Source organism: Chionomys nivalis, chromosome 9 (genome assembly GCF_950005125.1).
Source record: "Chionomys nivalis chromosome 9, mChiNiv1.1, whole genome shotgun sequence".
Taxonomy (NCBI): domain Eukaryota; kingdom Metazoa; phylum Chordata; class Mammalia; order Rodentia; family Cricetidae; genus Chionomys; species Chionomys nivalis.
In genome coordinates, this window is record NC_080094.1 from 17,240,227 (window position 1) to 17,252,515 (window position 12,289).

Genomic DNA, 12,289 nt, shown 5'->3' on the forward strand with positions numbered 1-12,289 from the left:
AACGCTACTAAAGGTGTTTATCAGCTGAAGGAGTTCTTTGCTGGAGTTTTTGGGGTCGCTTATGTACACTATCATATCGTCTGCAAATAATGAAAGTTTAACTTCTTCCTTTCCAATTTGAATCCCTTTGATCCCCTTATGTTGTCTTTATTTGTGGTCTTCTTAGAGGGGGCTTTGGTACTCAAAGTCTGTGAACTTTTACATTTTTAATTAATTACCGTGTGTGTGTGTGTGTGTGTACATGCTCACGCACTCAAGATCAGAGCACACTTTCAGAAGTCAGTCTTATTCCATTGTGGGACCTGAGGATCTAAATCAGATGTTTAGGCTTGTGTTTTAAGAGTTTTAACCCTCCAAGCTATCCTGCTAGTCCTGTACTGTGAGCCTTGAAGGAGGTAGTAGCTATGCTTTAACAAACTATGCATCCTTCATCCAAAGTGTTTTCAAATCTAAAATCTTTGAGTATCTTTGTGAAGGTAGATGAATAGTAGATTTCAGGATTTTGAATTACATTTATTCTGATGGTAGTCTATACAGATATTCCAAAATCCAAAAATCCCTCAACTCAGAACCTCATCCTTCACTTAGTTATTCTCTCAGATGCTGTTTCTGGTAACCTTTCTTTTTCTCTTAAATTTCTGTCTTCAGGAGCCTCCAGAAGACGATGCAAACATCATTGAGAAGATCCTGGCATCTAAGACTGTCCAGGAGGTTGGTGGCCCCTGTTTCATGTTTTTCTGTCACGAGTAGACACTACCTCTGTGGAGAAGGATTTGCCTGGAGAACCAACTATTCATCCTTGGTGATGGAGGAAGGTCATGGCTAGTGTGAAAGCTTGTCAAGAACATTGTCACTGTGGAGGTTCTTAGGACACTAAGTTCTTAAATGTCTTAAATGATCAGTTGATAGTTTTCTCCATTAAGATCCTAACAAACATATTTTTATCCCTTTGTGTGGTATCCCATAAAAGTCATCAGGGGCCAAGAATAGGTGGATAAGAAATCCTAATAGGAAACAGTGGAGTTTTTCTTTACACATCTTGGGCTGTCCTAGGAATTCCTAAGAGAACGTTCCATGAGTGAGGCAGTATGTTGGTCCCAGTGTAGATATAGCTTATCTTCTCTTCATTATAGACGTCCTGATTGTTGTTTTCTTGAAGAGAGAATCAGGAGAGAGCCATGAACTTAAGTTACTTCTGCACCATGCTGTGGTCCTCACATTTCTGTATCCTGGGCTATCCTGGACTAAAAGCTTTTTCCATGTGGACCTTGGAAAAATGTCAGCAGAGATCCCTTTTTGTACCCCTTACTCTATTGAGTAGCTGTTCATCTAGTTCTTGGAAAATTTAGAGTTTGAATTAGGATTAGCTGTTAACTTGTAAGAAAAGACCCGAGATAATAGGAATGCTTTTCAGAAATCCTACTAAAACGAGGCAGAGGTATTGGTTCACCTGTTTTGTTTTGGCCTATATGGGTGAGCTTCTTGGGGGATGGGCTGATAACTGTTTACTGTTGGTTTCAGGTTCACCCAGGAGAACCTCCATTTGACCTAGAGCTGTTCTACGTTAAGTATAGAAATTTGTACGTCTATTTGATATTCTACTTGTATTTAAATTTTATGTGAATAAAACTTTCTTTCCTATGACACTTCATTATTTTCTATGTTTTTATCAACTGACCCCTAAGGCATGATCTTGACTCATTCAGGTTCACCTTAGTCAGTATTACTCATTTTGGGCTTCATGTAGAATCACCCAGAACGTTTTTAAAAACTACTAAAGCCTTCGCTCTACCCAGCACCACTTGATATATAGTCGGAGTGGGCCCTAAGGACTGATGTGCTTTTAAAGGCTCTGAGCATTTCCCATGTGCACCCAAGGTGGAAAAGCTGTTCTGTGGTGTATATTCTTTTTCTTTTTGCATTTCTCCTCTTTATGCTGCCTGCCTCCTTTGACTGGGTGTGTATTGATAATTTGTCCGTAAGTCTGCCCCTTTGTCTCCTCTGAGCCAGTTTTGGTGGAACCTGCAGAAAAATTAGTGATTTGAAGTCAATCCTATTGTTGCCCTTTAGGGAAAGGTCCTTGTGAGCAGTATCCAGCAGTGTCACAGTAGACACCTGCTACTTCTTCTTGTACAATGGTCATCCTTTTTTATTGGGACCTTAATAGTATTTTTCTGTGTTTGTCTCACAATTGTATGTCCTTGGATAGTTCCTATTTACATTGTAAATGGGCCACAATGGAAGAGCTGGAAAAGGATCCCCGCATCGCACAGAAGATCAAGCGATTTAGGAACAAACAGGCCCAGATGAAGCACATTTTTACTGAGGTGAAGCAATGTGTATTGACTCATTTCACTGCTGCTTTTCTTTCTGCACTAAACATTTAAGTGGAAGTTTCTATTTCCACAGTGAAGTCCTGTGTAGCTCTATTGGCCAAGTCTGATACGATGCTGATAAAGAGAACAACATTCATTCTCTTAAAGTTTGAATGTAAACACAAAAGACCAAAAATGTTAGAAAATAAGCTTGAGAATTTCAAAACAAGAGAAAAGACTTGTGAGTTTTATTGTTAAATCTAGGGTGGCTTTAGATCAAACGATACAACTGACATCTCACGTAAATAGAAAATATGAGTATATAGCTTATATATTCATTTTCTCTAATCATGCACATGTGCATACTTGCATGGCAGAGGAATCGGCATATTTACACAGGCACATAAGTTACGTGTCTATACAGACATATGCCAAACAGCTTTCATAGGAAAAGTACCAAATCTGAAATAAGTAGATAAATATGCTACTTTAGGGAATTTAGGAAAGGAAATGTTGGTCATTAGGCATTCCAGAACATGTAGCTTCACTAGAAACCAAAAGTACAAATAAAATTAGAATCTCACAGTTTTGAAGTTTTGTTTTTGTTTAGTTTGGGGGGGGGGGGGCTTGTAACAGCCCTGGTTGTCCTGGAACTCTCTTTGTAGACCAGGCTGGCTTCAGATTCTTCAGGGATCCACCTGCCTCTGTCTCCCAAGTGCTGGGTTTAAAGGTGTGCGCTTCCACTGCCCATTGGAATCTTACAGTTTTTTACTTATCAGATATTTGAGGGTTTTAAAGGCATGTAAGGCTATTCTAGGTATTAACCATTATTGGGGACAACATAGTGAAGAGACACTGGCTTTCTTGTCCCTACTGTGAACATGACTAAGTCTGACCCATCAGATATCCCAAATTTGTTTTAGTCTAGTTGTCATTTATTTTAAAGAAACCATAAAGTCTTTGTATAAAGAATTAGCTATTTTAAAAGATATTTATACTGATAATTAAAAAGCAAACACAGTGTTGGATAATAGGCTAAATTATATATCCTATAGAATAGGATACTATACATTTAGTGAGAATAATACTAAATAAAATTATTGGTGCTTTGGAAGTAAGCTTAATGTTATGAACTGATGCTAGTTTAAAAAAAAAAATAAAGCCAGGCTCTAACAGAACGTTGGGCAATTCCATACTGGAGTGCAAGGGAAAATAAACATCATAATAATACATAGAAAATGTTTTGAGTAAATACATGGATATCATGTTTTTCTGGTTGATAGAATTTTAACACTTTTATTTTAAGATTTATTTATTTTATGTATGTGGTGCTCTATCTTCATGTACATCTGCATGCCCAAAGAGGGTATCAGATGCCATTATTGATGGCTGTGAGCCACCATGTGGTTGCTGGGAATTGAACTTAAGACTTCTGGAAGTGCTCAGCCGTCTCTCCAGCCCACAGTTCTCTTTTCTTTCTTTCTTTCTTTCTTTCTTTCTTTCTTTCTTTCTTTCTTTCTTTCTTTCTTTCTTTCTTTCTTTCCTTTTTTTCCTTTTTTTTTTTTTTGGAATATGTAATGTATAGTTTTGTACAGATAACTTTTGAAGGAAAGAGAAAATAAAAATACTCTTAAAACATAGTCTTATAGCCAGGTGGTGGTGGCACATGTCCTTAATCCCAGCACTTGAGAGACAGAGGCAGGCAAATCCATGAGTTTGAGGTCAGCCTAGTCTACAGGGCGAGTAACAGGACCACTTAAGGGGACTGGAGAGATGGCTCAGCGGTTAAGAACATTGACTGTTCATCCAGAGGTCCTGAGTTCAGTTCCCAGCAACTACATGGTGGCTCACAACCATCTGTAATGAGATCTGGTGCCCTCTTCTGGGGTGCAGGTATGCACACAGGCAGAACACTGTATACATAATAAATAAATAAATCTTTAAAAAAACAAAACGAAACAGGACCACTTAGGCTCAAGTGCCATCAATTATAGTATATTGCTCATCCATTTTTCCAACTGTGGTTCACATTGTGGTCCTTCTGCTATTGATAAGTTGCTTCAGAATGATGTCATTTGGGATCCTTCTGATGTAATCTCACAGTTAGTGCTGGAGATATAGGTCAGTGCTATGACAGTTTCCTAGAGTGCTCAAGGCCCTGGATTCAATCACACATACACACTCTCAATAAAACTGCAGTTTGATTCAGAGTCTCTGTAGTGGTTTAAAGCCTGTGAGAACTATTTTTTTGTAACATGTTCCTCCAAAATAGAGTTGGGTAAAGAAGGCGATGACTAAATGAGACAGGCCGTCGTGAGCCCGTCGGGTAGTCTCTGTATTTCTTGGAATATTTCTTTCACACCTCTATTTTCGCAAGAGTTTGCAATGAAGTAACTTGTTTACACGTCTGCCTCTTCCATTTTAAGCCCTGTCAGACAGACAGACAGCCTATTTGTCACTGGAGCTAGGCATGGGATCAGTGCTCATTACATCAGTTTCTTACCTTTTTTAAAAAATAAATAAATCTAAACTTAGTAATGAAGCCTACACAATACTCTGCTTTCTGATACAGTCCCACGGGAGTGACTTTTCCTTGGTTGCAGACAGGGGAAATTGTGTTGTGTCTTAGAATAGTATAACAGGAGTTTGTTCTGGTAGAAATGAAAAGGCTTTTTTGTTGTTGTTGTTTTGTAGATTGGTATTTTGCCGAGGTATATTTGCACTACTTGTGTGCCTGGTTCCCTCAGAGGCCAGAAAAGGGCATCAGATCTCCCAGAACTAGAGTTATAATTGTAAACTGCATTGTGGGTACTGGGAGTTGAACCTAGATCCTCTGGAAGATCATCCAGTGCTATCTCTAGTTCCAGGAATGAGCTTTTGAGAAGATTCGAGTGCATCACAGAATTAAGGATGAGTAATAGTGGAGAGGATGTCAACTATTTGGTGTTTATATTAGTAACTTGGACAAATGATAATCTTGTGATATGAATAGAGATTTAATTTTCGGTTGATCATTTTTATGCTCATTATTTCCAACTGCTTTATGAGACATCCAAGGCATAGCTGAGAGTGACCCCTGCTCTAGAGCTCACGCACACCACAGAAGTAAGTGCCTTCTGACTGGAAACCCAGGCTTCTTGTCGCATTAGTGTTAGATGAACAGTGAGAAAGTCAGAGTGTAGGCTTGTCTGGATAGTCTAGGGTGATTAAAATAGAGAAGTGAGTCTAATGGCCTGCATTAGTGTTTCAGCGGTTTTATAATTAGTTAGTAGACAAAATGATTGCACTGCTAGTTTAATTGTCCACAAATTTATTGCCTGTCAAGTCATTCTGCCTGGATTGCATTGTGGAGAGTGCTGTTGTGCCTGGTGTTACCAGCCTTCAGCGTGATAGCATGTTCACTTGGATGTGAGCGCTTAGTGGGGGGCTTTGCTGCAGGAGGATTGGAGGTTGTGGTACAGGGATGGAAGCATGACTAAGTCATTGCAGAGGTTGGAAGTGGAATGTGTAGTGGTCAGAACTTGTACTCTGAAGTCAAACTGCGAGGGCTTCTCGCAGACCATGTACACACCCAGGGCAGGGTAGCCTTGGACCACTTGAATAAGCCACTGCTGATTCAGTGTGTTTTTATGTATATAGAGGGACTCTGAATAGTGTCTGCCTTGAGAACACTTGATGGAACAGTTTTCAACTTCATGGAAATATAATTAGCAATATTTGCATAAATTTTAGGTGTACAACTTAATGTTCTGTTGAGCATACACATCATGAGTATACATGTAGTTAAGCTATTTAAAATGGTGTCCAAAACAGTGTTTTTAGCTGCTGCTGTGTCATACTTTGATCTCCAGATGATTTATTTTACATAGCTATGTATGAGTGCATACATAAATATGTACACGTACTTTTGCCTGCCATCTCTCCTCTCGTGGAGGCATAAAGCACTTATAGTACCTGTTCAGTAAGGATTAGCTGACAGCATTTTGCAGAGCTTGGGACACATTAACTAGTCTTAAATGTGACCTAATTCAGCCTTTTTGGAAGCATAAAATACATACATATATAAGAAAATAAATCCAAGGTATACACCTCAGTGGATTTTTACAAAATAAAACTTGTAACTACCATCTAAATCAGGAAATAGAACTTTATCAGTATTAAGAAAAAGAAATTCTCATTTAAAGTCACCAAAGAACAGTGAGCTATAAGACAGAGGGTATCCTTGTGCTGACTTTGGAATATTGCTATAAAAGGTCTTACTTGGCCCTGGTTCAACCTCTACAGTGGTTGGATCCTTTAAATTTAGTCATGAAAAGTAGGATTTGAGGACAGTCTTCCAGCATGTCTGTGAAATGACTTGTTCTCAAGCACTTTTCTTCTTTGTTTTCAGAAAGAGTCCAGAGTAGGGGCCACTTAAAAATAAACCCTGGTTGTTAAGAGTTGCAGATAGAAAGCTACACTACACATCTTAACTGTATTCTGTTTGCCTTAGCCTGATGAAGACTTGTTCAATCCAGACTATATAGAAATTGACCGTATCTTAGAGGTGGCCCACACCAAGGATGCAGAAACAGGGGAGGTAGGTGTGTTGCCATTTTCCTTTCATAAAATTTGTCCTTTCTTCCACACTCACTGCTTGTCTTGTCAACAAATGATCTTTGTTTTAATGGCATTTATGTGTTCTCATGCAGGGTGGGTTTTCTGGGGCTGGCAAAGAATGGTTGGTTACCAAGTTTCTTGAATTTTCCCATCAGGAAGTGACACATTACCTGGTGAAATGGTGCTCCCTGCCTTATGAAGAAAGCACATGGGAGCTAGAAGAAGATGTAGATCCTGCAAAAGTTAAAGAATTTGAGTCTCTACAAGTTCTCCCTGAAGTTAAGCATGTGGTAATGTGTCTGTGTGTCTGACACCTCTTGTAACATGTAAACTTTTAAACTTAGAAATTATGATGTGTATTTGTTTGGGTTCCTGGATGGCTTCTTCCCTTGATGCTCTCTTCCCTTGACAAACTTCATCTACATCCTCATCAGCACTTGCTCTGAACTCTGTTTTAATGTGTGTAACATGTAAGAAGCTTGGGTGTGGACTTGTAATTCTTGGTGTTCATCTGTCCTTTGGCACCAGTAACATGGAATGCAGAAGAGATGATGTGGAACTCTGCAGTGTCTTTCCTAATCCCTGTTTTGAATCTCTTGCTCCCTCAGTAGTCTTTGTTTTATAATCCCCCATCCCCACTCCACTAGAATATTCTGAAAGTGAATAGTCCTTAATGGTCCTTAGTAGATCCCTGGAACCTTAAGGCAAAGGTTTTTGAGATAGGTTTATTTGCTCTTCTGATTTTAGGTCATTTGTACATGGAGTACCAAACAATTAAAAGGAGGCAGAATTGGAATCAGAGACTTGTTAGGGTAGAACTAACTTGGGAAGAGCAATTGTTAAGGAAGGTTGTAACCAGAGACTGCACTTTCGTTTCCCGGCTGCCCAGACCCAAATAATCACAGAGAAACTATATTAACTATAACACAGTTTGGCCTATTAGCTCCGGCTTCTTAATAACTAACTCTTACATCTTAAATTAACCCATTTCTATTAACCTGTGTATTAAGATTCCAGTGTCTGTCTCCTTCAGCAGCTACATGGCATTGCCTGACTCTACCTTCTTTCCTCCACTATCTCTGCTTGGATTTCCTGCCTTGCTATATTCTGTCCTGCCATAGGCTAATGCAGTTTCTTAACCAATGGTAATAAAACATATTCACAGCATATAGAGGGGAATCCCACATCAGAAGGTGACTGTAGGCCTTAGTGATCTGTTTCTTTTTTTAAATCATCATTTTCATATAAAAATATCCAGTTACTTAATTTTGCATCTAATTTTTGCATCACTGGTGGGACGAGGAAGACTAGATTTAAGTGTAGCTCCCAGTCAGAGTCCATTTAAGAGCAGTGTTTGTTTTTGGTATAATAGGAATTGAAGATATATAGAAGCATCTGAAGATACAGACTTGCAATTAGAAACTCACACAGCTCATGGTGTGTTGTCTAAATAGTTGACAAGCTCCCTTTTAGCCCTCCATTATATATGTACTCTAGTTATTCTTTTAATTTGTCAGTCATTTACTAAGCATGATAAAGGTTGATGTGTGTGTGATACCATAAAGAAAACAATGTACAAGCCAGGAGCCCAGTCTAAAGGAAAGAGTACACGCATGTGGAACAATACAGCACACCTAACTGTGATCATACACAAGCAAAGCATTGTGGGAGCAGAGGTTCATTCTGAGGCTGATTTACCATCTACAAGTCATCAGAATCCCAACCCATTCTCTCAGCAAGCTCCCACTGGGCAGGAAGGAGGAGTTCTCAGGTGATGTCAGGTGATTGCACTCTCCTTCACTACTTTGCATGTGTGAGGCTGTGACACTGTTTTCTCAGGGGCTAGTGTCCTTTTAGACTTGTCTCCTTTTCCCAATTGATTTGTTTGCACTGAAAATGTGCATTTTGAAATTTTATCTCAAAAAATCTAAACATTTCAGTTTATGTAGAGGACACTATACATAAACAGTACTATACTATACAGTTTATGTATAGGACACTACACATAAACAAAGGGTAAATTACCTTTAAAAACAGTACTTTTTGCAAAATAACTCTTGCTGTGGGTATTGAAGTTGAGACCTTACCTGTCTTGGTGAACAGGACATTCAATGTCTGAACGAAGGACGATCCAGAGAGATGAGTGGTTCAGAGAGGGATGCTGCTGCATGAGGGTGCTCCATGCCGGCTGTGAGCTTTCAGTAAGGCCCCTCAAATGGCCTCTGCAGTACTGAGAGCCAGTGATCGAATCAACAGAAAGGGAGAAGCTTCCAGATAATCCTCCACCTTTCCTTGTAAAGAACCCCCAATGGACAGGGTGACTTGGGCTTCAGGAATCTTGGCTGAGTGGTTCTGAAAACACAGGGACAGTAGCTGCTGAGCACAGGGTGTGTTTGTCAGAGCTCTTTCTACAAAATACATTGGCGTGGTGAGCTTTCTCTTTTATTTCTAAAACACCTATAACTGTGCTGCTGCTAGCATTCAGTGGTCCCATTTCAAAGTGCTTAGTCTAACACAGCTGAAGTAATCTCTAGGCAAGCTGTCACTTCTGTCTTTCTGGCAGGTCATGGATAGCTTAGACTCAACTCCAAGTATGAGTGACATAGTGGAAGTTATTTTTCAGATATCACATACAAAAATGTCTTAGCTTCAGTTAGCAACAGATTTTAGATGTAAACTTTATTGTAGAAGTAATTCAAAGTAAAATTACAAAAGACTAAAAAAATTGCTCTATAGAAAAACAAAAAATCCAGTCTCTCATTTCTGATACCTAAGAATTCTTTTTAAGATCTTAAATGTCAGTTTAGAGATTCAGTTTGTTTGTAAGCTAAAAAGTTGTTTCTTTGTGTAAATAAGAAACTAAAGCCTAAATAAATAAATTTGTGGGTACAAAAGCTCAGTGGATAAAGATTTAAATAGTCTCCCAAATAAGTAAGCACTGTCATTTTAATTGAAGTTCTAATAATAATTTTAAAAAACTTGATTCAAAAATTATACAGAATCGTAAGCTAGAGTTTGAAAGCCATCTTATGTATGTATGTGCACACATGCTATCTTCCTCTATTGCTGTTTATGTTATTGTTTACTAACCCATTTAATGGGAGCAGGGCGAGCTTACCACTTCACTAAACTGGCTGACCAAAAAGCTCCAAAGATTAACCCATCTATGTCTCATCCCTCCATTACAGTTTTGCATGACCATGCCTGACTTTTTGTGGGTGTACTAAAGATCCAAATTCAGGTGTTCATGCTTACATGGCAAGTGCTTCACCCATTAAGCCATTTCTACAACCTTGGCAAAGCACCATTTTGAAAAATAATTCCCTGTCAGATACATAGCTTCAGTGATTAAAGAATGGTTTTATTGTAATACTCACAAACAGCCTATGAAAAAAAATGAACAGTCTAGATATAGCTGCATGGTTATCTTGAAGCAATATATAAGGGACTGGGAAAAGGGCTGAGAGCATTTACTGTTTTTGTAGAAAACCTGAGTTCATTTATTTAGCAACTCAAGACCACCTATAACTCCAGCTCCAGGAGATCTGACACCCTCCTCTGGGCACTCATGGTCGCATACCTACACACAGATACATACATCTTTTTAACTTTGTATATAGTCATGTGGCATCTCACTAGTATTCACAAGATGAGTGAGTTTTAGAAACTGATATTTCATTTGGAAAAACAAAAGAGTGAGAACATTTGGCCAGGCAGTGGTGGCTCATGCCTTTAATCTCAGCACTAAGGAGGCCGAAACAGGCAGATCACTATGAGTTCAAAGACAGCCAGAACGACACAGAGAAACCCAGTCTCAAAAAAAAAAAAAAAAAACGAAAGAAAGAAAGACGAAAAGGAAAGAACGCCTGTGTTTTGTGTAAGGAGAATTAAAGAATTTATAATTTGATTATAAAAGTTTTTCTTCCTGTGCTACCTTCAGAGACAAATCAGCGCAGTCTTTTACTCATTGTCCTTCCCTGTGAGGAGACACAAACAAGCAAAAGTGAAATTCTGTTAGAGAAACCATGAAACCCAACAAACTTGTTGGGAAATTAAAGTGTAGATGAGAATGTCATCCAAGAGCCTAGTAAAGATGTCTGACACTAGATACTAAGTCGGTCTGTTACTGTTTGTAAACCTTATAGAAGTATTCATAATCTGGTGAGATTTAGAAAATGTCGCACCATTGAGAAAAATATAAGCAGTTTGAATTCGTCCTTGGAGCAGCATGGGAATTTATACTAGCTTGCCCATTGTTTTCCGTGTTATGTTTCTAAAACCTTTTTGTGCACTGTGCTCTCTGCTTCCTCCCTAGGAGCGACCCGCTTCTGACGCCTGGCAGAAGCTGGAGACGTCTCGTGAGTATAAGAACAGTAACCGGCTGCGGGAGTACCAGCTGGAGGGGATGAACTGGCTTCTTTTCAATTGGTACAACAGGTGAGGGACTCTTAACCGGTCCTTTGCTTACACACTACAGGTGTATTGTTGCCTTAGCCTCAGATATAATGAGTAGACTAGAAAAATGGCAAGAGCAGCACTGTTCCCAGCTTGGAATCATTCCAGAACTTTATTTTTATGTCAGTTGTTTCCCGAATGAAAGGAGAAATATGTTGACATCATTGAAGGTGTGTTGATAGAGGGGCATGGCCTGATCAAAATGATAGGAGGAATAAAACTAAGATCCTAGGAGGATGGGCATTGTCTCTCTGGGTTTTAGTGTTTTAATATAGGGTCTTATGTGGCCCAGGTAACCTCAGATCCAGTTTGTAGACTAAGAAAACCTTGACTTCTTGATCCCCTGCTTCTTCCTCCTAAGTACTAGAATTATAGGAATCTGCCACTCCTCAGTTTAAAGTCTGTGAAAGAGAACAGATAGACTCACTCCACTATTTTTTTGGTGAATTATTTGTATTCTAGTTCATTTTAGAATCTAGAAGAACCTGGTGAAATTTGAGAAAGATAGATTGAGATTTTCATAAGACAACAGTCAGTATTTTTAAGTCAGTGCATTGTAATGCAAAACATACTTAGAAGGGATTCTGGTGTTCTAATGTTCTAGTGTAGCCTCTGCTACTTACTATGCGACCCAGAGCATAAAAGTTACCCAACTACAGGTTGTTGGGTCACATATCTAAACAGTGAGGGGGTTGAAACCAGATGTGTTCACACCTCTTCCAGGACCACCACTTTTGCTTCTGATCACTAGATAGAAATGTCTTTACTTTCACGACAAGGACTTTATTATGTAGGTTAAATTTTTGTCCTTTGATAAATACAAAAGTAAACAATGGGACTTCCATCTTTACTGTAGTTTCTAGGAAATTTGAAGGTCTGAAAACTGGCTTAGATAAACATAGGTCTTAGGGGAGAAAGGA

The 12,289-nt window shown here is 38.9% G+C and overlaps 1 protein-coding gene across 2 annotated transcripts in view; it reads left to right on the forward strand.

The window, feature by feature from the left end:
* The window catches only part of Chd6 (chromodomain helicase DNA binding protein 6), a 179,994-nt gene that overhangs the window by 93,113 nt on the left and 74,592 nt on the right, over positions 1–12,289 (forward strand). For both annotated transcript variants that reach the window (XM_057781825.1, XM_057781826.1), the window contains exons 6-11: positions 649–711; positions 1,522–1,580; positions 2,210–2,327; positions 6,808–6,894; positions 7,070–7,204; positions 11,230–11,351. In XM_057781825.1, the coding sequence (XP_057637808.1) occupies positions 649–711; positions 1,522–1,580; positions 2,210–2,327; positions 6,808–6,894; positions 7,070–7,204; positions 11,230–11,351 (584 nt within the window). The remainder of the gene's footprint in view (positions 1–648; positions 712–1,521; positions 1,581–2,209; positions 2,328–6,807; positions 6,895–7,069; positions 7,205–11,229; positions 11,352–12,289) is intronic.